This window comes from Pristiophorus japonicus, chromosome 2 (genome assembly GCF_044704955.1).
Source record: "Pristiophorus japonicus isolate sPriJap1 chromosome 2, sPriJap1.hap1, whole genome shotgun sequence".
Taxonomy (NCBI): domain Eukaryota; kingdom Metazoa; phylum Chordata; class Chondrichthyes; family Pristiophoridae; genus Pristiophorus; species Pristiophorus japonicus.
The window spans coordinates 282,436,180-282,461,382 of record NC_091978.1 but is presented as its reverse complement, the minus strand read 5'-3'; the positions used below and the strand labels follow the sequence as shown (position 1 = coordinate 282,461,382).

Genomic DNA, 25,203 nt, shown 5'->3' with positions numbered 1-25,203 from the left:
TAATTGAGCACTTACTTTTCATGATTCATGCAGAAAACTACAGGTCTAGGCAAATTTTGCAAGGGTCACCAAACATTAGACCACTGTAGTTGTGTAGTTGCACCTAGTGAGAAATGACTTATCTCCTATTATCAGGTCATACTTCATCCTACATTTCAAATGTGGAAAAAATAGTACTAAAAGATGGACTTGTTAGCCTCCTAATGTTGTTTGTGTCACAAAACTAGCTGAGCCCTAAAAGTACTTATTTACAACTACCTTCACTTTAGAGTAATTGTCAAAACTGTATTAATTTGAACCCTATTTTTTTTTAATATCATGCCAAATTCCCCATCCTCATTAGTCAAGTTTTGTCAGTTCTCACTAAATGGAGCACTGGGCAACAAAGAACTCCATCTTGCATGTGGGTAGGGAAAGAAGCAAACAATTTGGCAGAATACTACAGATTCTATTAAATGATCAAGCAACAGTTGTCAATGAGATTGGCCCAGGCTAATTCACGTTCATAGTGGACATGGACTAAACCAAGAGAAAATAACGGGAAGCCTACATTGGACAAGAAAAAAAAAGACTAAACATTCTATACACTTACCAGTATAAGTAAGGTTTGTCTTTATCAACATTGATATTATTCAAAGGATCCATTCTGAGCCATGTGTGAAAAGTGAAGCCATTCTGATAGGGCCACTTCGCAATTGGAGGCAGCGCTATTGCCTGAAATACACAAAGCCACTGCATGAATTCTTTCTTGACACATTTAGATTTTTTTCTTCCTCCTCAGATACCCAATGCCATGCATCATTCTTCAGCCAGAAGGAAGAGCAAGAAACTAATGTACAGTGCTCCTGAACCAGCAAGTAAATATGCAAGTTGACTTGTTGCTTAAAAATTCATTTCCACTGGAAATCAGTGTGATGAATTGCAAGAACGATCATTGTAAAATGTTAACACATGACAAAGCTTACAGTTTTTTTCCCACTCAGAAGCACCATATTTCTTTTGGGGGGAAAAACATTTGCACTTTTGTAACATTGATGTGTGAATAACTATAAGAAAGCATTCATTAAAAGGAGAGCAATGCACCAGCAAAAGTCATCCAAGGACTAAATACAACTTCCATTTTTTGTAAGTTATTACTTTCCGAATAACTGCTCACACAAATTCTGAACCGAGCGGTGAATACTCACTGCAGCACTCTTTCCAGGAAAGCTGAAGAAGGCATCAGGACCCAGTTTCTGTGGCACCTGTTTCAATATGGCCAGTAATTTCACTGCATGTGGAGGCTGCAAAGTAAATGCTTTTAAATGAAAATTGCTGGAAGTCATTTTAAAGAAAACATAATTCTGCCTGCACTTATGGACTGAGGAAAATTTGCAATATTACCATATCACAAAAATGGAACATAACTATCACAATTTAATCAATGTAGAAATTAAAAATATGCACATTAAACGATACTTAATGGACATTAGCCTTAAACAAGTACCATAAATCAACTATTGCCTAGCTTCTATGTTGTAGCTTCAAACCACAGCTTTACAGAAGAATCCAGCTTCAATTAAATGCAGAACCATTCACATTTTTGCATAAGGTGAAATATCTTTCATTTCTGTTTCAGACTCAGAAATTCAGCTTTTCACTTGTTAAAAACCACCAAATTGAAAAAAATGCAACAAATATTACCCATTGTCCTTTTTCTCCTTGCACTTTGCTGACCAATAGTTTCAGTTCACGGACAGTTATATTGTAGCTAGCCAGTACTCCTAACATGTCCACCAGCAGATCTGCAAGTGAAAGCATACATTAGTTAAAAAAATATTTTTTAAATATGCTGCTCAAATTCAGAATGTAAACGAAATTAAAAAGGAAAATATAAAGTGACCAAATATTTGAGAGTTTCTTGATCTCCCAGTAGGGCCAGCTACTCTCACAAGAACCATAGTACTTTGGGAAGACTCAAATGTTCTAATACTTTGAAGAATGGCCAAGATTTTAAACTGGTGCAACTATAAACAGCCAAGTGAGGTGGTAACAGCATAGCGAGCTGGTTGAGATGTGCTAACATTCGAGGCATCGGCTCTCAAGGTAAGGATGGCCCTTTTATCTGCTCGGAAATCTTATGATACATGGTCCAGGACCTGATCAAATTGTTGATTTTAGTCATGACAAAGATGACCATTTTACATCCCTCAATAAAACACTACTCATCGATATTGGAGGTGCCACACACAGCTAAGCTTGGAAATACAGACGAAGAGGGGAACTGTGAGTGGCAGCTCTGGTCTGAAGCAGCTTTTGGTCACAACACGGAAAACTGCAATGGTAATTGTTGTTGACAATGTCATCCTCTCTGGACGATAACTAGTATTTATATAGTGCCTTTAATGCAGGAAAACATCCCAAAGTGCTTCACAGCAATATTGAAAGAATTTTGACACGAGCCACATAAGGAGAAATTGGGGCAGATGACGAAAAGCTTGGTCGAAGAGGTAGGTTGTAAGGAGCGTCTTAAAGGAGGAAAGAGGGGCGGAGAGGTTTAGGGAGGGAATTCCAGAGCTTAGGGCCTGGGCAACAGAAGGCACAGCCACCAATGGTTGAGCGATTATAGTCAGGGATGCTCAAGAGGGCAGAATTCGAGGAGCACAGTTATCTCAGTGGGGGGGTGGGTTTATTTATTCACGGGATGTGAGTCGCCGGCAAGGCCAGCATTTATTGCCCATCCCTAATTGTCCTAGAGGAGGTGGTGGTGAGCCGCCATTTCAGAGGGCAGTTAAGAGTTAACCACATTGCTATGGGTCTGAAGTCACATGTAGGCCAGAAGGATGGCAGATTTCGTGAACCAGATGGGTTTTTCCAGCATTCCGGTGGATTCATGGTCACCATTATTAATGCTAGCTTTTTATTCAAGATTTATTTAGCAACTGAATTTAAATTCCCCAGCTGCCGTGTTGGGATTTGAAATCACATCTCTGGATTATTAGTCCTGTGGCATAATCACTATGCTACCGTACCCAGGTTGTGGGGCTGGAGATTACAGAAATAGGGAGCGGTGAGGCCACGGAGGGACTTGAAAACAAGGATCAGAATTTTAAAATCGAGCGGTGTTTAACCAGGAGCTAATGTATGTCAGCGGGCACAGGGGTGATAGGTGAACGGGACTTAGAGAGAGTTAGGACACGGGCAGCCAAGTTTTGGATAACTTCAGGTTTACATAGGGTAGAATGTGAGAGGACAGCCCCGGAATGCGTTGGAATAGTCAAGTCTCAAGGTAACAAAGGCATGAGTAAGAGTTTCAGGTGCGGATGAGCTGAGGCGGTGCGGAGACGGACGATGATACAGAGGTAGAAATAAGCTGACTTAGTTATGCTGTGGATAAGCTAATTTCAAGTTTAAATATGACAATAAGCTGCAAAAAATGTGGTTCAGCAGGATGCTAGGGAGCGGGATGGAGTCAGTGGCTAGGGAACGAAAACAATGGCTTCCCAATAGTCAATTGGTGAAAATTTCTGCTCATCCAGGGATGTCAGACAAGCAGTCTGACAATTTAGAGACCATGGAGAGGTCAAGAGAAGCAGTAGAGATAGAGCTGGGTGTCATCAGCGTACATGTGGAAACTGACGCTGTGTTTTCAGATGATGTCGCCAAGGGGCAGCATGTAGATGAGAAATAGGATGGGCCAAGGATAGATCCTTGAGGGCACCAGAGATAACAATGCGGAAGTGGGAAAAGAAGCCATTGCAGGTGATGCTCTGGTTACGATTAGGTAGATAAGAATGGAACCAGTCGACCAGCTGGACAATGGTGGATAGGCACTGGAGGAGGATGGAGTGTTCAACCATGTCAAAGGCTGCAGACAAGTCGTGAAGGACGAGGAGGGATAGTTTAGCTTTGTCACAGTCACATAGGATGTCATTTGTGACTTTGATGAGAGCCATTTTGGTACTGTGGCAAGAGCGGAAACCTGATTGGAGGGATTCAAACATGGATTGTGGGAAAGATGGCCATGGATTTGGGAGGCGACAACATGTTCCAAGTAAAGGTCACTCCGTCAAATTCAGACATGGAAATTAGAAAAATCCATGATGTGAATAGATGCATCTCCTTTCCTTCTTGGCCTGAATCAGACTTAAATAAAAATTATTTTCTCACTCCCCTCCCTCTATTTGCTCCATTTTAAATTCTCCTCATTTCTTATTGCTATATGGAAGGATAGCCAACTACTGAACATATTTAAGTTATGGCAACAATCAATTCATCCAGATGAGGTTGTCCTTTTCCTTTGAGGTATACAGCTGCATTTACCAATTTATAAGTTGACTAAATACTGATTGAACCTCCCTTATCCTGCATCCTCGGGACCTGGCCTCTGCCAGATAAAGGATTTTGCTGGATGAGGGTAAGTCAGTGTCTCAAGATCTTTTGGGGGGGGGGGGGGGGGGGGGGGGAGGATGCCTGCACGAGCCCCGACGGGCAGTGTGCCGATGCGGGCCCCGACGGGCAGAGGGTCAGCGCCCCATGGAGGTCGGCTTCGTTCTGCGCATGCACCCACTGCCGCCGGAATCATGCCGGGCGAGGGGTGGTGTCAGATAAGGGAGTCCCGGATAAGGGAAGTTCAACCTGTATACTGAATTAACATAGTACCTCCTCCAACCCTCCAAGACTCTCTTCCTCCAACTCTGGATTCCTGCACATCCTCCATTCCCTTCGTCCCACGATTGGCAGCCGTGCCTTCGGCCAACTAGGCCTTAAGCTATGAAATTCTATTCCTAACCTCTCCACTTTCAAAATGTGTCTGTGCCAATATAGTACCCTTTTACCTCTTCGACCAAGCTTCCAGTCGCCGCCCCCCCGCCCCCAGGGCTCAGTGTCACATTTTGCCTGATGGTATGCCTGAGAAGCACCTTCAGACATTTTCCTCTGTGAAAGGTGCTATTTAAATGCAAGTTTTATTGTTTTCTTAATCATTCAGAAAATTACAGAAAGGTAGCTATCAATTCTAAACAGCTCCAGGATGTGCACCATTACAACAAATTCATTCGGATCTGAAAATACATTGTTTGTCCTGGCTACACAGAGCTGAGACTTTCACTCGTGATTCAAGCACGAGCAGACCAATTCAGCAGCACCGCAAGAGATAGCACTATCAGATTTTTTGCTGTTTTTTTAATGTAGCAGACTACTGCAGGATCAGTCCATAGGCACACAGATTTGCCTTTTATTAACACCAACTGGACTGAAATTACCTTGCTATTCTCCCCGCAGCTGGAACAATAAAGGCCCTTGGCGTAGCGCAGCACAAGGGGCGGGGATGCGGAGCCAGGTCCCGGCGCTGAAAACAGTGCCGGGACTTCTGCACATGCGTGCAAGAGTGCACGTGCATGTGCAGTAGCCCCTCGCCCCCAAATCTGTGCAGGCTGTGTGGAAGGGGCCCGAAGCACGCCATCCCTAGCCCTGGCCGAATGGGCTCCCCGCTACGACTTGCGGGAACAGTGCCTACCGCGTTCAGCCGGGAGTACTATAAAGAACAAAGTCTGGAATGAGAAAGGGCCATTTGAATCATCAAGCCTGCACCATCCCGAATCCATGCCTTATTATTGTATCATGGAACAAGGAGGGAAGTCAGTGAGCATTTATTTACACAGAGTAATGATGTTGTGGAAGAAGTTGCGAGAGAGAGAGAGAGAAAGAAAGAGAGAGAGAGAGAGAGAGAGAGAGAAATTAGTTTAAGGTAAGTTTCTTGAGAGAACATGATTGAAGGGTATGAGGAAAAAGCTGGGTTCCTGGGGTTGAGATTATTTAAAAAGGGATGGGATTGTTTCTAAACATGTGTCTGTTCTCCCCCACCCCAGGGAGTTGTGTTTTTGCGTTGTAATTGCTTCTTCAGAAATTAATGAGCTTTCTCAGTGGCTCAGCCATTTGGGGGTTTACAATGACAAAGCTAAAAATGTATTGTTGTGCAGACAGCTTCAAATAATGATAAACTATACAAAAATCACTTGAGGGTGTAAAGATCCTGTGTTACTGGATGTTTTAAAGTACTTTATGCAGCTTTTACCTCCACCTACCTGTTGCGTGTAGATTTGTGTTAGTTTACCGAGGATTCTGTAAAAGCAATCAATCTGGTAAAGGAGAGGCAGTTCTGAAGCATGTCTGATTTAGCAATGCATGAAGCAGTAAGCTTGTAATCCAAGACCTACCTTTGGAGGAACTGGCTGAGATAGTCGTGTATGATTAGGCATGTCAACAGTTAATTAGCAAATTTACTACGTCAAAAAATAGTTATGATGTGTAATGATTTTCAAAACATTATAGTGATTGATTTATTGGTTGATTTATTGATTTATTTATCATTTATTATTGATGATGGCTCTTTATTTGTAAAAGTGAAGTGTTTAATGCTTGTAAACTTCCCTTCCGCCCCTCCACCACCATCTCTCGTTCCCTGCACCTAATTTCTAAAGTGTAGACAAGGTTTTTCTGAGCGTACAAAAATCGACACTTACTCCATTCTAAGTTAGTTTGGAGTAAGTTTTCGCTAAACTTGCAAAACAGGCGCAAGTGGCTGGACACACCCCCTTTTGAAAAAAAATTGTTCTGAAATGAAACTATTCTAACTCACTAGAACTGGAGCAAACTAAATGCAGATAATTACAATTTCTAAGATGCTCCATTCTAAACTAGTTGCTCCAAAAAAATAGGAACTCAGGCCGAAACTTGAGCCCATTATATCCCTCCCCGAAGCCCACACGCCCTGTAGATGGGCACCCAAGATGACCACATGTACCCTATACTTCATACAAAGCACTCTGGTGGACTGCACAAAAAAAACTAGCATATCTGGGGAACATGGAGATGGCAGAAACTCTGAACAAATATTTGTATCAGTCATTACAGTAGAGGACACGAACAATACTACAACAGTGGATAGTCAAGGAGCTCTGGGGGGGGGGGGGGGGGGGGGGGCGGGGAGGAGGAAATTAACACAAACACAATCACTAAGGAGGTGGTACCTGGCAAAATAATGGGGACTAAAGGCAGATAAATCCCCTGGACCTGATGGCTTGCATCCTAGGGTCTTGAGAAGTAGCGGCAGGGATTGTGGATGCATTGATTGTAATTTACCAAAATTCCCTGGATTCTGGGGAGGTCCCAGCAGATTGAAAAACTGTAAATGTAATGGCCCTATTTAAAAAAAGGAGGCTGACAAAAAGCAGGATACTATAGACCAGTTAGCCTAACATCTGTGGTTGGGAAAATGTTGGAGTCCATTATTAAATTAGTAGCAGGACATTTGGAAAAGCAAAATTTGGTCAGGCAGAGTCAGCATGGATTTATGAAGGGGAAGTCATGTTTGACAAATTTGCTGAAATTCTTTGAGGATGTAACAAACAATAGAGGGGAACCAGTGGATGTGGTGCATTTGGACTTCCAGAAGGCATTTGACAAGGTGCCACATAAAAGGTTACTGCACAAGATAAAAGTTCACGGGGTTGGGGTTAATACATTAGCATGGATAGAGGATTGGCTAACGAACAGAAAACAGAGTCAGGATAAATGGTTCATTCTCGGGTTGGCAATCAGTAACTAGTGGGGTGCCGTGGGGATCAGTGCTGGGACCCCAATTATTTACAATCTATATTAACGACTTGGACGAAGGGACTGAGTAACGTAACCAAGTTTGCTAACGATACAAAGATGGGAGGAAAAGCAATGTGTGAGGAGGACACAAGAAATCTGCAAAAGGACATAGGCTAAGTAAGTGGGCAAAAATTTGGCAGATGGAGTATAATGTTGGAAAGTGTGAGGTAAAGCACTTTGGCAGAAAAAAATAAAAGAGCAAGTTATTATTTAAATGGAGAAAGATTGCAAACTGCTGCAGTACAGCGGGACCTGGGGGCACTTGTGCATAAAACACAAAAGGATAGTATGCAGGTACAGCAAGTGATCAGGAAGGTCAATGGAATCTTGGCCTTTATTGCAAAGGGGATGAAGTATAAAAGCAGGGAAGTCTTGCTACAGCTATACAAGATATTGTTGAGGCCACACCTCGAATACTGCTTGCAGTTTTGGTTTCCATATTTACGAAAGGATATACTTGCTTTGGAGGCAGTTCAGAGAAGGTTCACTCGGTTGATTCCGGAGATGAGGGGGTTGGATTATGAGGAAAGGTTGAGGAGATTGGGCCTCTAATCATTGGAATTCAGAAGAATGAGAGGTGATCTTATCGAAACGTATAAGATTATGAGGGGGCTTGACAAGGTAGATGCAGAGAGGACGTTTCCACTGATGGGGAAGGCATGATCTTAGAATAAGGGGCCGTCCATTTAAAACAGAGATGAGGAGAAATTTCTTCTCGGAGGGTTGTAAACCTGTGGAATTCGCTACCTCAGAAAGCTGTGGAAGCTGGGACATTGAATAAATTTAAGACAGAAATAGACAGTTTCTTAAACGAAATGGGGAAAAGGGGTTATAGGGAGCGGGAAGGAAAGTGGAGCAGAGTCCATGATCAGATCAGCCATGATCTTATTGAATGGCGGATCAGGCTCGAGGGACCATATGGCCGACTCTTGTTCCTATTTTATGTTTTTCTGTTATGTTCTTATCTCTCTAGAGCACTAGAGTAATTAATAGTACGGTATTAGGTGGGGGTCTGACGAAGCGAGAATACAAGGTGGTCTAAGATAGGTTTACAGTGAGTGTGTGTGAATGCACAAGTGCAGTAAATATGGTTGGTGATCTGCAGGCGCAAATAAGATACATGGGAATATGATGTCGTGGCGATAACGGAGACGTGGCTCAAAAAAGGGCAGGATCGAGTACTAAATATTCCTGGATACAGGGTGTTCAGGAAAGATAGGGGAGGAAAGAAAGGAGGTGGGTGGCTGTATTGATTGAGAATATTGGTGCTGGAGAGGATGTTCTGGAGGGTTCAAGGGCAGAATCTATTTGATTAGAGTTGAGAAAAAAAAAAGGAGGTGCCATTACACTACTGGGTGTACTCTATAGGCCACCAATGAGTGGGAAGGATATAGAGGAGCAAATTTGCAGGAAAATTACAGATAGGTGCAAGGGGATAGCAATAGTGTAGAGAGCAAAAAGGAAGAATTATTTCTGAAGTGTGTTCAGGGGAATTTTCTTGATCAGTATAGCTCTAGCCCAACAAGGAAGGAGGCATTGCTGGATCTGGTTCTAGGGAATCAGGTGGGTCAAGTAGAGCAAATGTCATTAGGGGAACATTTAGGGAACTGTGATCGCAGTATCATAAGGTTTAGACTAGCTATGGAAAAGGACAGGGAGCAATCCAGATTAAAAATACTTAATTGGAAGGCGGCCAATTTCAGTTGGTTGAGAATGGATTTGGCACAGGTAAATTGGAATCAACGATTGGCAGGCAAAACTGTAATTAAACAATTATAAGAGGAGATGGTTCTGCCTTAGAAGAGGAGATGATTCGGGTACATTCGAGGTACACTCCCACGAGGGGGAAAGGTAGGGCAACCAAAGCCAGAGCTCCCTGGATGACGAAAGAGATAGAGTGCAAGTTGAAGCAGAAAAAGAGGGTGTATGACGGATGTCAAGTTGAGAATAAAAGTGAGAACCAGGCTGAATATAGAATGTTCAGAGGTGAAGTGTAAAAGGAAATAAAGAGGGGCAAAGAGAGAGTGTATGAAAATAGATTGGCAGCTAACATAAAAGGGAATCCAGGTTTTCTATAGGAGTAGTAGTAAGAGGAGGGGTGGGGCAGATTAGGGACCAAAATCCTTTTCAGAATGGCAGGCAGTGACTAGTGGAGTGTCGTAGGGCTCAGTACTGGGACCCCAGCTATTTACAATATACATCAATGATTTAGATGAAGGAATTGAGTGTAACATCTCCAAGTTTGCAGATGACACTAAACTGGGTGGCGGTGTGAGCTGTGAGGGGGACGCTAAGAGGCTGCAGGCTGACTTGGGCAGGTTAGGCGAGTGGGAAAATGCAGGGCAGATGCAGTATAATGTGGATAAATCTGAGGTTATCCACGTTGGTGGCAAAAACGCAATTATTAGATTAGGAAAAGGGGAGGTGCAATGAGACCTGGGTGTCATGGTTTATCAGTCACTGAAAGTTGGCATCCAGGTACAGCAGGCAGTGAAGGTGGCAAACGGTATGTTGGCCTTCATAGCTAGGGGATTTGAGTATAGGAGCAGGGAGATCTTCCTGCAGTTGTACAGGGCCTTGGTGAGGCCTCACCTGGAATAGTGTGTTCAGTTTTGGTCTCCTAATCTGAGGAAGGACGTTCTTGCTATTGAGAGAGTGCAGCGAAGGTTCACCAGACTGATTCATGGAATGGCTGGACTGATATGAGGAGAGACTGGATCAACGGACCTTTATAAATTGGAGTTTAGAAGGATGAGAGGGAATCGCATAGAAACATACAAGATTCTGACGGGACGGGACAGGTTAGATGCAGGTAGAATGTTCCCGATGTTGGGAAAGTCCAGAACCAGGTGACACAGTCTTTGGATAAGGGGTAGGTCATTTAGGACTGAGATGAGGAGAAACTTCTTCACTCAGAGAGTTGTTAACCTGTGGAATTCCCTGCCGCAGAGAGTTGTTGATGCCAGTTCATTGGATATATTCAAGAGGAAGTTAGATATGGCCCTTACGGCTAAGGGGATCAAGGGATATGGAGAGAAAGCAGGAAAGGGGTACTGAGGGAATGATCAGCCATGATCTTATTGAATGGTGGTGCAGCTCGAAGGGCTGAATGGCCTACTCCTGCACCTATTTTCTATGTTTCTATGGAGACTTTCGTATGGAGGCAGAGGGCATAGCTGAGTTACTACACGAGTACTTTATATCCGTCTTTACCAAGGAAGAAGATGCTGCCAAAGTCATAATGAAAGGAGGTAGTGGAGATATTAGATGCAATTAAAAGTTGATGAGGGGGCACTAGAAAGGCTGGCTTTACTTAAAGTAGGTAAGTCACCAGGACCGGATGGGATGCATCCTCGGATGCTTAGAGAAGTAAAGGTGCAAATTGCGGAGGTACTGGCCATAATCTTCCAATCTCGCTATGATACAGGGTTGGTGCCAGAGGACTGCAGAATTGCAAATGTTTCATCCTTGTTGAAAAAGGGGTGCAAGGATAAACCCAGCAACTACAGGCCAGTCAGTTTAATCTTGGTAGTAGGAAAGCTTTTAGAAATGGTAATTCGGGACAAAATTGTCACTTGGACACATGTGGATTAATTAAAGTAAGCAACATGAATTTGTTAAAAGCAAATCGTATTTAACTAACTTGATTGAGTTTTTTGATGAGGTAACAGAGGGTTGATGAGGGCAATGCGGTTGATGTGGTGTGCATAGACTTCCAAAAGGCAGTTGATAAAATGCCACATTCTAGGCTTGCCAGCAGAAGTTGAAGCCCATGGAATGAAAGGGACAGTGGCAGCATGGATACGAAATTGGCTAAGTGACACAAAACAGTCGTGGTGAATGCTCGTTTTTCAGACTGGAGGAAGGTATACAGTGGTGTTCCCCGGGGTCGGTACAAGCACCACTGCTTTTCTTGTTGTATATTAATGATTTAGACATGGATGTACAGGGCACAGTTTAAACATTTGCAGATAACAAAAATTTGGAAGTATAGTTAACAGTGAGGAGGATAGGAAGACAGACAGGCTGGTGGAATGGGCAGGAACGTGGCTTGTTTTGAATGTCTCATCTCTCAAACTGACAGCAGCAGAATTAGCAAGCCACATGTCCCAATTAAAAATTGAGAATATTTGGCCATTCCTAGAAACATAGAAATTAGGTGCAGGAGCAGGCCATTCGGCCCTTCGAGCCTGCACCGCCATTCAATAAGATCATGGCTGATCATTCAACCTCATTACCCCTTTCCTGCTTTCTCTCCATACCCCTTGATCCCTTGGGCCATATCTAACGAACTGGCCTCAACAACTTTCTGCAGTAGAGAATTCCACAGGTTAACAACTCTCAGTGAAGAAGTTGCTCCTCATCTCGGTCCTAGATGGCTTATCCCTTATTCTTAGACTTTGACCCCTGGTTCTGGAACTCCCCAGCAACGGGAACATTCTTCCTGCCTCTAACCTGTTCAATTCCGTCAGAATTTTCTATGTTTCTATGAGATCCCCTCTCATTCTTCTAAACTCCAGTGGATACAAGCCCAGTTGATCCAGTCTCTCCTCATATGTCAGTCCTGCCATCCCAGGAATCAATTTGGTGAACCTTCGCTGCACTCCCTCAAAAACAAGAACGTCCTTCCTCAGATTAGGAGACCAAAACTGAACACAATATTCCAGGTGTAGTCTCAGCAAGACTCTGTACAACTGTAGTAAGACCTCCCTGCTCCTATACTCAAATCCTCTAGCTATGAAAGCCAACATGCCATTTGCCTTCTTCACCGCCTGCTGTACATGCATGCCAAACTTCAATGACTGATGTACCATGACACCCAGGTCTCGTTGCACCTCCCCTTTTCCTAATCTCTCACCATTCAGATAGTATTCTGTCTTCCTGTTTTTGCCACCAAAGTGGATAACCTCAGATTTATCCACATTATACTGCATCTGCCATGCATTTGCCCACTCACCTAACCTGTCCAAGTCACCCTGCAGCCTCTTAGCATCCTCCTCACAGCTCGCACCGCCACCCAGCTTAGTGTCATCTGCAAACTTGGAGATATTACATTCAATTCCTTCATCTAACTAGCTGGGAGTTGCTAAGTACACCCTGGTACAGGTTGGTACCAAGGACTTAATTTTAAAAAAGGAGGCAGACAAAAAGCAGGAAACTATAGACCAGTTAGCCGAACATCTGTGGTCGGGAAAATGTTGGAGTCCATTATTAAAGAAGCAGTAGCAGGACATTTGGAAAAGCATCATTTTCAGTCAGGCAGAGTCAGCATGGATTTATGAAGGGCAAGTTATGTTTGACAAATTTGCTGGAATTCTTTGGGATGTAACGGACAGGGTGGATAAAGGGGAAACAGTGGATGAGGTGTATTTGGACTTCCAGAAGGCATTTGACAGGGTGCCACATAAAAAGTTACTGCACAAGATAAAAGTTCACGGGTTTGGGGGTAATATATTAGCATGGATAGAGGATTGGCTAACTAACAGAAAAGAGTTGGGATAAATGGTTCATTCTCGGGTTGTCAATCAGTGACTAGTGGGGTGCCGCAGGGATCAGTGCTGGGACCACAACTATATTAACGACTTGGAGGAAGGGACAGAGTGTAATGTCACCAAGTTTGCTGATGATACAACGATGGGAGGAAAAGCAATGTGTGAGGAGGACACAAAAAACCTGCAAAAGAACATAGACAGGTTAAGTGAGTGGACAAAAATTTGGCAGATGGAGTATAATGTTGGAAACTGTGAGGTTATGCACTTTGGCAGGAAAAAAAAAAAAAAAAATCGAAGAGCAAGTTATTATTTAAATGGAGAAAAATAGCAAAGTGCTGCAGTACAGCGGGACCTGGGGGTCCTGGTGCATGAAACACAAAAAGGTTAGTATGCAGGTACAGCAAATGATCAGGAAGGCCAATGGAATCTTGGCCTTTATTGCTAAGGAGATGGAATATAAAAGCAGGGAAGTCTTGCTACAGTTATAACACGGTATTGGTGAGGCCACACCTGGAATACTGCATACAGTTTTAGTTTCCATATTTAAAAGATATACTTGCTTTGGAAGCAGTTCAGAGAAGGTTCACTTGGTTGATTCTGGAGATGAAGGGGTTGATTTATGAGGAAAGGTCGAGTAGGTTGGGCCTCTACTCATTGGAATTCAGAAGAATGAGAGATGATCTTATTGAAACGTATAAGATTATGAAGGGGGCTTGACAAGGTGGATGCAGAGAGGATGTTTCCAATGATAGGGGAGACTAGAACTTGTGGGCATCATTTTAGAATAAGGCGTCGCCCATTTAAAACTGAGATGAGAAGGAATTTATTCGCTGAGGGTTGTAAATTTGTGGAATTCGCTGCCTCAGAGCTGTGGAAGCTGGGTCATTAAATAAATTTAAGATCAAGATAGACAGTTTCTTAACCAAAAGGGAATAAGGGGTTATGGGGAACGGGCAGAGAAACATAGAAAATAGGTGTGGGAGTCGGCCATTTGGCCCTTCGAGCCTGCACCGCCATTCAATGAGTTCATGGCTGAACATGCAACTTCAGTACCCCATTCCTGCTTTCTCACCATACCCCTTGATCCCCCTAGTAGTAAGGACTTCATCTAACTCCTTTTTGAATATATTTGGTGAATTGGCCTCAACAACTTCCTGTGGTAGAGAATTCCACAGGTTCACCACTCTCTGGGTGAAGAAGTTTCTCCTCATCTCGGTCCTAAATGGCTTACCCCTTATCCTTAGACTGTGACCCCTGGTTCTGGACTTCCCCAACATTGGGAACATTCTTCCTGCATCTAACCTGTCTAAACCCATCAGAATTTTAAACATTTCTTTGAGATCCCCTCTCATTCTTCTGAACTCCAATGAATACAAGCCCAGTTGATCCAGTCTTTCTTGATATGTCAGTCCCGCCATCCCGGGAATCAGTCTGGTGAACCTTTGCTGCACTCCCTCAATAGCAAGAATGTCCTTCCTCAAGTTAGGAGACCAAAACTGTACACAATACTCCAGGTGTGGCCTCGCCAAGGCCCTGTACAACTGTAGCAACACCTCCCTGCCCCTGTACTCAAATTCCCTCGCTATGAAGGCCAACATGCCATTTGCTTTCTTAACCGCCTGCTGTACCTGCATGCCAACCTTCAATGACTGATGTACCATGACACCCAGGTCTCGTTGCACCACCCCTTTTCCTAATCTGTCACCATTCAGATAATAGTCTGTCTCTCTGTTTTTACCACCAAAGTGGATAACCTCACATTTATCCACATTATACTTCATCTGCCATGCATTTGCCCACTCACCTAACCTATCCAAGTCATTCTGCAGCCTCACAGCATCCTCCTCAGAGCTCACACTGCCACCCAACTTGGTGTCATCCGCAAATTTGGAGATACTACATTTAATCCCCTCGTCTAAATCATTAATGTACAGTGTAAACAGCTGGGGCCCCAGCACAGAACCTTGCGGTACCCCACTAGTCACTGCCTGCCATTCTGAAAAGTACCCATTTACTCCTACTCTTTGCTTCCTGTCTGACAACCAGTTCTCAATCCACGTCAGCACACTACCCCCAATCCCATGTGCTTTAACTTTGCACATTAATCTCTTGTGTGGGACCTTGTCGAAAGCCTTCTGAAAGTCCAAATACACCACATCAACTGGTTCTCCCATGTCCACTCTACTGGAAACATCCTCAAAAAATTCCAGAAGATTTGTCAAGCATGATTTCCCTTTCACAAATCCATGCTGACTTGGACCTATCATGTCACCTCTTTCCAAATGCGCTGCTATGACATCCTTAATAATTGATTCCATCATTTTACCCACTACCGATGTCAGGCTGACCGGTCTATAATTCCATTTTCTCTCTCCCTCCTTTTTTTAAAAAAGTGGGGTTACATTGGCTACCCTCCACTCCATAGGAACTGATCCAGAGTCAATGGAATGTTGGAAAATGACTGTCAATGCATCCGCTATTTCCAAGGCCACCTCCTTAAGTACTCTGGGATGCAGTCCATCAGGCCCTGGGGATTTATCGGCCTTCAATCCCATCAATTTCCCCAACACAATTTCCCGACTAAGAAGGATTTCCCTCAGTTCCTCCTTCTTATTAGACCCTCTGACCCCTTTTATATCCGGAAGGTTGTTTGTGTCCTCCTTAGTGAATACCGAACCAAAATACTTGTTCAATTGATCTGCCATTTCTTTGTTCCCCGTTATGACTTCCCCTGATTCTGACTGCAGGGGACCTACGTTTGTCTTTACTAACCTTTTTCTCTTTACATATCTATAGAAGCTTTTGCAGTCCGTCTTAATGTTCCCTGCAAGTTTCCTCTCTTACTCTATTTTCCCTGCCCTAATCAAAGTGGACCCAAGTCCATAATCGGATCAGCCATGATCGTATTAAATGGCAGGACAGGCTTGAGCCAACTCCTGCTCCTATTTCTTATGTTCTTATTTAATACTGTCTCATTGGAAATGCACCAGGAACAGTCGATTCAGGGGACTTGATGGCACCAGTTAGTACTGAGGACTCTTCGGTGACAAGCATCATACAAGATATTACTAATCCCTCCAAGGAAGGAGCTAATGAATTAATAGCACAGAGTTCCTCTTCGATGGAGACTTCTTACCGATAAGTGCCAGTCACACCCAGGCAGATGATATTGAGGTCTCCCTCATAACTGTTTTTACCTGCTTCCCTTTAAGGGATAGACTGGCGAGCTGGGGTTGTTCTCCTTAGAGCAGAGAAGGTTGAGAGGAGATTTGATCGAGGTGTTCAAAATCATGAGGGATCTTGACAGAGTAGAGAGAGAGAAACTGCTCCCATTGGCGGAAGGGTCGACAACCAGAGGACACAGATTTAAGGATTTAAGAACCACCAAAGGCGACGTGAGGAAAAACTTTTTTACGCAACAAGTGGTTAGGATCCGGAATGCATACCTGGAGGTAGATTCAATCGTGGCTTTCAAAAAGGAATTGGATAATTACCTGAAGGAAAAAAAATTGCAGGACTACAGGGAATGGGCGGGGGAGTCGGACTAGCTGAAGTGCTCTTGCAGAGAGCCTGCACGGACCCGACAGGCCAAATGGTCTCCTTCTGTGCTGTAACCATTCCATGAATTCACTTTTGCCTAGATTTCACTCAGGAGTGAGCCAATGGCAGGCATGGGGAAGCAGGCTGCACATCAATGCATATTATCTGGAGAGATGTGAACTTAGCGTCCTCTTCCTCTAAGCCTCTAAGAAGGAATCTAGATATCTTGGAGGTGTTCCAAGTAAATAGGATAAATCCAGAGACAATTCTGATGTAGCTTGTTTTGGATGTCTCATCCCTCAAGCTGGCAGCAGTAGCTACTCAGCTGAAGCTATTTATTGGTGTATTTGATAGTCCTCTCTGAATCTCTTCCTGGGAGGCAGAAGAATAGTTATGTTTGGTTTTATACTATACTTGGGTTACCTCCATTAACATGAAGCCCTTAAAGGGAAGCAGGTAAACACAGTAATAGGGAGACCTCGATATCATCTGCCTGGGTGTGACTGGCACTTATCGGTAATAAGTCTCCATCGAAGAGGAACTCCGTGCTATTAATTCATTAGCTCCTTCCTTGGAGGGATTAGTTACAGCCTGTCTACAATTTGTATGATGCTTGCCACCGAAGAGTCCTCAGCACTAACTGGTGCCATCAAGTCCCCTGAACCGACTGTTCCTGATGCATTTCCAATGAGTCGGTATTAAGTCGTTGTACCAACCTGTACCAGGGTGTACTTAGCAACTTCCAGCTATGAATGGCCAAATATTCTCAATTTTTAATTAGGACAGGTGGCTTGTTAATTCTTTGTCGATTACTGTTTAAAAACAAAGATAAAAGACAGTAAGTATCAGTGACATGTGCTGAACGTTCAAAAGCTGGTAGTGTGTCTCCGCTCCATTCTTCATCAATGCTTCTGCTATTGTAAATCACTTATGTTCACCTTTACACAAGTGGTTGACTGACAGTTATCAAAGGACCTGAAAATAGTATTCCAATTGTTCTGGAGGTGTGCCGATCAATAACAACACCCTGATTCTCAGGATAAAAACACCAAGGGAAAAATAAACTAGATTTGATAAGGAGAAATTGACCATTCAAACTGCAAAATGCATAAAGGGCTACGTAATCTAATAAGCTGAAACCTTATCCAAATCGAACATTAAGAGAAGAACACAACCTTTTAAAGCTTGGGATAAATAAACCATTGCTATTGCTCATGCCCTCAGGCTTTATAATGCAGGAGAAGAGCGCATGTACAATGCCATGGCATTTTGTGTGTGCTAAGCGCACGTTTCCTCTAAACCAAGCTGGGTTTATGTAACTCCTTAATGAAAACATTTTTGACACAAAAATGTTCTGTCTCTGTTGAAATATTCAATTGGTTGATATAGAAGGGATGTTGAAATGATCTTCCTCCTGGAAACCATGTGAATAAGCAATATAAATCTGTACCAGTTGGCTTAAAGCTATTGTAAAAAAAAATTAAAAGCAAAGATTACTGTACAGCCAACTGCATCGTTTAATCTCAAGGTCTTGCATTCTCACCTCAGTTGGGCAGGCTGCACCCAAGAACAGTACATCACAAAAAGCCAATTACCCTACCTGCTATCATATTGTTAGCTCCATCAATTCTCTTCAGAACATGTTCAATCAATCCAGCGTCTGTGCAGGCCTGTAGATTGCGAATACTTTTTTTCAGAATTGCAGTGAAAATGCTCCAAACTTCAGCCTGGCAGGTCACATCACAGTTGTCCAATAGCCCCACCATGCAGGCAATACTTTCCACATCTTGGATTATGAAATTCATCTCCAAGTCAAATTGTCCTCCTACAAGCTTTAATCAGAAAGAATATTGTTTACAAAGTGCAAGTACAATCCCATTTTCCTGACAAAGATTCACTCGATCAAATATCACACATGCATGTTTGTCTGCTGATGTATTTGTATGCAGTAAATTCTATTCTTGAAGGGTGTTATACGAGAATGCATAGACAAATATGATTTTTTTTTTTTAAAAACAAAGTAGTCATATTGGAGCATCAAAATTATGACACTTTTGCCCATTTTCTCTCTTCTAATATTTAAGCTAAAATACCTAACTTGTGGCAGACTCAACTTTTGTCACACAGAACTGAATTATTGAAACAAGATCAAGCAGTTATAAACTATTACTACAACCACTGTCTCACCATCCTGTAAAAAGCAGAGGTTGTGCCAAATTTTGGCGATATAAAGTTGAACATAATAGAAGAACCTAAGAAATAGGAGGTGTAGGCCACCTGGCCCCTCAAGCCTGTTCCGCCATTTAGTAAGATCGTGGCTGATCTGATCAGGGACTCAACTCCACTTCCCTGCCCGCTCCCCATAACCCTTTATTCCCTTATTGCTCAAAAATCTGTCCATCTCCGCCTTAAATATATTCGATGACGCAGCCTCTACAGCTCTGAGGCAGAGAATTCCATTGATTTACAACCCAAAAATGGGCGATATTTCCGGCCTTGGTGCTTTTGTTTTTCAGAATGGCTGGAATATCGCCCCATTTTAAAAATCGTGAGTTTTGCCTTTTTAATTTGGGCGAAAGCCTTTGCGATGTGAAATGGGCGATAGCGATGTATTCAGTCGTGTAAGGCTGGCGTCCATAGCAACGGCCGTTCTGCGCATACGCGTTGTTTTTCAGGCAAAGAACTTTTCCTGCGATTCGGGAGGTCAGCGATCATCTGCACATGCAGAGGGCAAAGGGAAGGAGGGCGAGAAGGAAGGTTTGCGTGGAGTCATTTTTTGAAGGAATTGATAAGCAGATAAGATGGAGATGGACCACGAGGAGTCGGGTGAGTGTGTTGAGGAGGTTGCAGGGAGAAGGAGGGCGAAAGCCTTCTCCAAAGAGGCGAACGAGGCCTTAGTCCACAATGTGGAGACTCGGTGGGGTCAATTAACCCGAGGTGGACGTGAGAACCACCCCCCCCCCCCCGGATATACCAGCGAATATGGGCGGATATCGGCGCTATAGTGTCGTCTGTGGCCTATGATAGATGAGAGGCAGACCAGTGCCGCAAGCGCTGGAAAGTCCTGTTTTAAGAGTAAGTATTAAATTTATAATTGTAATGATGCACTAACTCATTAATTAGAATGTAAATCTGATGGATTGTAATTAAGCTTCCCTGTTAAGGTTTGGACTGGGGTCGGAACCTGTGCCCTTTTACTCTAATGTTGCTGGGTTGCCTTTAAATAATAATTAATACTGTGGATTAAGTTTAACGCTTTGATCAAAAATTGGGGCCAAAGGAATGACTGGAAACAGACAGACCGCAAACACTCGGCATTTCTACCACTTTAGTTTAGAACGAGAATTAAATTCTATCGCTGCTTGTGTGCTGTGAGCAACTCTAACTTGGGCACCGTCTCCTTTTTGGTTAGGTTGGTGGATGGGGGCACGACTTTACACTGAGGGGTCCGGTCAGCTTTGCCCAGACTGTATGAGTCTCCCAGCTGCTGTCAGTCACACAGTGACCCAGCCTGGACTGGGGGGGGGAGCTGCCCTTGCTCACTGTATGCCCTGGGACACTTTGGTACATTAGCTCCGGCCACACAGAGGTCTCGGAGCACAGCCCAGGTACACTGTGCCCCCTCCCATTACGGTCCTGTCATTGCCGAGCTCAGCAACGGTCCTGATTTCCTCCTCCTCTCCTCCCCACCCACCCACCCGCCCCTCCTCGGGGACCTCCATCGATTCCAATAAACCGCCTCCCTCCCCTCAGGTGCCGAATGGCACGGCCCGTGGATGGGGCCTTTCCTGGAGATTGTACGCGAGTGGGTTAGTGTCAAACATTAGTTCCTAAACACGATCTTATTAAATATGTTCTCTGAATGTAGATGTTATGACCATGCATCTATTGGATACAAATCTTATTAGCATATAACTTAACAATGAATAGCATGTGGGGTGACTAATTGTGGATTACGATATCTGTTGTGTTTCCATAATGGTACCTAGGCAATTAGCTTATGCCATGCTCTGGTCACGTTTGCAGTGGAAGATATCAAAGAATCAGGCAGAGTGGAGGCGGACCGGAGGAGGGCCTGCTGACCATCACCCCATGACCGATCGGGAGGAGCGTACCACAGCCTTAGTGGGCACGCATAATCGTTCTGCCACCCGTGGTGGTGCAGAACCCATTGTTGCGCCACGTGAGTAATGTGTAAACCAGTGGTAAATTAAAGTAATTTAATGCCATTTGATTACAATATATGAATGATATAATGTTGTGCATGCAGCTTCTGTACTCTCATGTTCATCATATGTAATGTCTCTTGTTCACAGCAGTAGTGTTGCTCCTTGTACATATGCCTGCATAGCACAAGCACTCTCGTGTCTCCTCTTCTCTTCTACTAACCTCAATTATGTGTTCCAGCTCCCCAGGCACATCAGGAGGACCCTGGAGCATCACTCCTACTGCTGCAGTCATGCTGACCACAGAGGTAGAACAAGATACAGCCGAGGAGGATGATGAACCTGAAGGGTCATCTGTGGTACCTGCGGCCACGTCATCCCCAACGGGGCCAAGCGGATTGCGGCATGGACACTCAGTCATCCAGTGCCCACGCCGACCCTGCGGAGGTTGAGTCGGCAAGGTAGGCACGCACTGCGACGGGCAAATGTCAACGAGGACATGGTGTCGCTGTCGAAGGCGAGCATCGACATAGGTAGAGAGCTCCTCCAGACGATTGGTGGGTTGACCGGCAACATTGCCACAATATCTGCCAGAATATCGGAGGGCATGGGGCAGATGGTTGCCGCAATGGGGCGAACGATCAACTCTGTCGATGCCTTGCGGCACGCGAGTTTCAGGATATGGCACTGCACCCCAAGGAGCCATACCACCATCCAGCACGACAGATGTGAGACAGGAGGAAGAACTTCCTTCTTACGAAGATGTTTTTTCGCAAACGTCTTCTCCTTGATCCACTGAGGTCATTCTACTAACGTCCCCTCCCCCAATCCCCAAACACAGCAGCAGCCCTTGTGGTGCTCTGCTGCAAGACGTCTTGGTCCCGTTACTAGGGGGACTAAGTGGGAAAGTGGGGGCTATGACGAGAGGGGTAAAGTTAGGGGAGGGAAGCGTGGCCGCAAGTAGTGGGGGGAGCGGCGGGGGGGGGTCGTATATTATTGTTAGATTTTTTTTTAATTGTTGGATTTTTTTTTTTTAATTGTTGATTGTTGGGGATGGTGGGAGGGTATTATTGTTATATTGTTCTTGAAAAAATTGTTGTTGACTGTTGGGGGTTGGGGGGGGGGGGGGGAAGGGGTGTTATAGTTTGTTTAAAAATATTTTAAATCAGTTAAAATCTTAAAACATTTTATTTAACTTTACAATTGTTGTGAAGTGTCTTCCAAGAACGTACGGTAAAACATCAATACAAGGGCTGCAAACAATGGCCAGGCAAGACAAGGCAAGGATGAAATGTAACGCAACTGTAACTGTCACCAACGTAAATTCACGCAAAGCGTTCATTTATGAGCTGCTGACAACAGTTTTGCAGCTGTGTAACTACCAACGGGCTTTTCCAGTGGTGTGGGGGAGCGTGGGTTCATTGCCAGGCTGATTGTCCTTTGAGGTCCTCGTCCTCCTCCCCTCTCTCGAGGTGGGCCGGCAGTCCCATCTGGCAATTGTTGTCCTCTCCAGATAGCTAGGATATGCAACATGCAGCACACCACAATTAACTCAGCGACCTGCTCAGGGTGTTATTATAGGTTGCCTCCCGAGTGGTCCAGGCATCTGAAGCGCTGCTTCAGAACTCAGTCTTTTTGACAATATTGGGTGTGGCTATATGGCTTTTGTTGCAGCGCTTCTCTGCTTCTGTCTGGGGCTTCTGCAGAGGGGTCATCAGCCAGCTGGCAAGGTCATATCCTTTATCCCCCTCATTATCTTATATGTTTCGATAAGATCACCTCTCATTCTTCTGAATGCCAATGTGTATAGGCCCAACCTATCTTCATAAGTTAACTCCCTCATCTCCAGAATCAACCTAGTGAACCTTCTCTGAACAGCCTCCAATGCAAGTATATCCTTCCTTAAATACAGAGACCAAAACGGTACGCAGTACTCCAGGTGTGACCTCACCAATACCCTGTACAGTTGTAGCAGGACTTCTCTACTTTTATACTCTATCCCCCTTGCAATAAAGGCCAACATTCCATTTGCCTTCCTGATTACTTGCTGTACCTGCATACTAACTTTGTGTTTCATGCACAAGGACCCCCAGGTCCCTCTGTACAGCAGCACTTTGCAATTTTTCTCCATTTAAACTATAATTTACTTTTCCATTTTCTCTGCCAAAGTGGATTGTTATGTCTCTAATAAAGCAATGTGACTGAGTACTGTAGACTTGAGTGTGACCTTAGTCTCTTTATTCTGACTCGAGTGCTGGCACAGCATGGGAGACCTGCTTATATGGAGTGCTCCCAAGGGATGCTGGGATCCCTTGGACTCCAACAGATGCACCCTCTGGTGGCGGTAGAATGCTGGCTACAAGGTGTTGCATACATATCACTCCCAACTCCCAAAGTCAATAGTACACTTATTTACAGGACGAGACGATCTGGGGCTTTCCGCTCCATAGTCGATCGTCTCGGTACAAACACAGGTGCAGGTAAGTTGGTTGTGCCTTCGCTGGGCTGCTGTGCAGCTGGCCTTGCTGGGAATGATGAATTCAGCTTCATGGTCAACCGTGATGTCAGTTGCCACTTGTGTGTGTATGGGAGGATCGACGTTGGTGGTGTCCTCTTCAGGTTGCTCGTGGCTGTCTGTGAATCGCAGTTTGGTTTGGTCCAAATGCTTTTTGCAATTTTAGCCCATTTGCAAGTTTGACCTCAAACACCCTACCCCCTTCTTTGGCTACGACAGTGCTAGCAAGCCATTTGGGACCATGTCTAGTTGAGTACAAATACAGGGTCATTGACTTCAATATCGCGTGGCAAATTTGCGCAATCACGGTGCATGCTTTGTTGATGCTGCCTGCCCTCAACATCATCATGGAGATCAGGGTGGACTAGAGAGAGCCTTGTTTTGAGTGCCTATTTCATGAGCAACTCAGCTGGGGGAATCCTGGTGAGCGAGTGGGGTCTTGTGCGGCAGCTGAGCAGGACTCGGGACAGGTGGGTCTGCAGAGAGCCATCCGACACGCGTTTCAAAGTTTGCTTGATGGTTTGGACTGCCCGTTCTGCCTGGCCGTTAGATGCTGGCTTAAACGGGGCAGATGTGACGTGCTTGATCCCATTGCGGGTCACGAATTCCTTGAATTCAGCGCGAGTGAAGCACGACCCATTGTCGCTGACCAGGACATCAGGCAGGCCAGGCAGTGCGTGGCAAACATGGCTTATCGGCTTTTGATGGTGGCAGTGGACGTGCTTACGGACATTATTACACACTCAATCCATTTTGAATAAGCATCCACAACAACCAAAAACAATTTGCCTAGAAACGAGCCAGCAAAATCAACGTGGATCCTAGACCACGGTTTGGAGGGCATGACCACAAACTTAGCGGTGCCTCCCTGGGTGCATTGCTCAGTTGAGAGCAAGTGTTGCATTGGCACACGCAAGACTCCAAATCTGAGTCGATGTCGGGCCACCACAAATGGGATCTGGCTATAGCTTTCATCATTACCAAGCCTGGGTGGGTACTGTGTAGGTCGCATATGAACATTTCCCTGCCTTTCTTAAGCAAAACCATGCGATTACCCCACAAAAGACAGTCCGCCTGTATGGACATTTCGTCTTTGCACCGCTGGAATGGCTTGATCTCGTCATGGCATCTCCACTGGGACGCTGGACCAGCTTCCATGGAGGACAGAATTTTTTTTTTAAACAAGGGACAGTAAAGGATCCTGGCTGGTCCAGGTCCTGATCTGGCAGGCCATAACGGGTGACTTTTCGTTTTTAAATGCATCCATCACCAAGAGCAAGTCTGCAGGCTGTGCCATTTCCACCGTGGTGGGCAATCGTAGCCGACAGAGCATCAGCGCAGTTCTCTGCGCCTGGCCTGTGGCGAATTACATAGTTATATGCAGACAGCGTGAGCGCTCATCTTTGGATGCGAGTAGAGTATTAATACCTTTGCTCTGAGAATAGCGATATGAATGGCTTATGGTCAGTTTCTAACCTGAACTTAAGCCCAAACAGATACTGGTGCATTTTTTTCACCCCATAAACGCATGACAGAGCTTCTTTTTCAATAATGCTGTAGGCCCTTTTGGCCTTGGACAAACTCCTGGATGCATTAAGCAACTGGTTGCAATGTTCCCGATTCGTTTGCTTGTTTTAACACACACCCGACCCCGTACGAAGACGCATCGCAAGCTAGCACTAAACGTTTATGAGTCATACAGAACAAGCAGTTTGTTGGAACATAACAGATTTCTGGCTCTCAAAAGCAGTCTCTTGTGACTTTCCCCATACCCAGTCATCTCCCTTGCGTAGCAACACATGTAGAGGTTCGAGTAAGGTGCTGAACACGGGTAGGAAATTACCAAAATAAC

At 44.5% G+C, this 25,203-nt stretch overlaps 1 protein-coding gene across 3 annotated transcripts in view; it reads right to left on the bottom strand.

The window, feature by feature from the left end:
• lrba (LPS-responsive vesicle trafficking, beach and anchor containing) overlaps nt 1-25,203 on the bottom strand; it is a 1,157,354-nt gene that overhangs the window by 1,083,675 nt on the left and 48,476 nt on the right. For all 3 annotated transcript variants that reach the window (XM_070871469.1, XM_070871472.1, XM_070871473.1), the window contains exons 2-5: nt 18,271-18,502; nt 1,684-1,784; nt 1,188-1,283; nt 593-714 (exon numbers count right to left, since the gene is read on the bottom strand). In XM_070871469.1, coding sequence (XP_070727570.1) covers nt 593-714; nt 1,188-1,283; nt 1,684-1,784; nt 18,271-18,502 — 551 coding nt within the window. The remainder of the gene's footprint in view (nt 1-592; nt 715-1,187; nt 1,284-1,683; nt 1,785-18,270; nt 18,503-25,203) is intronic.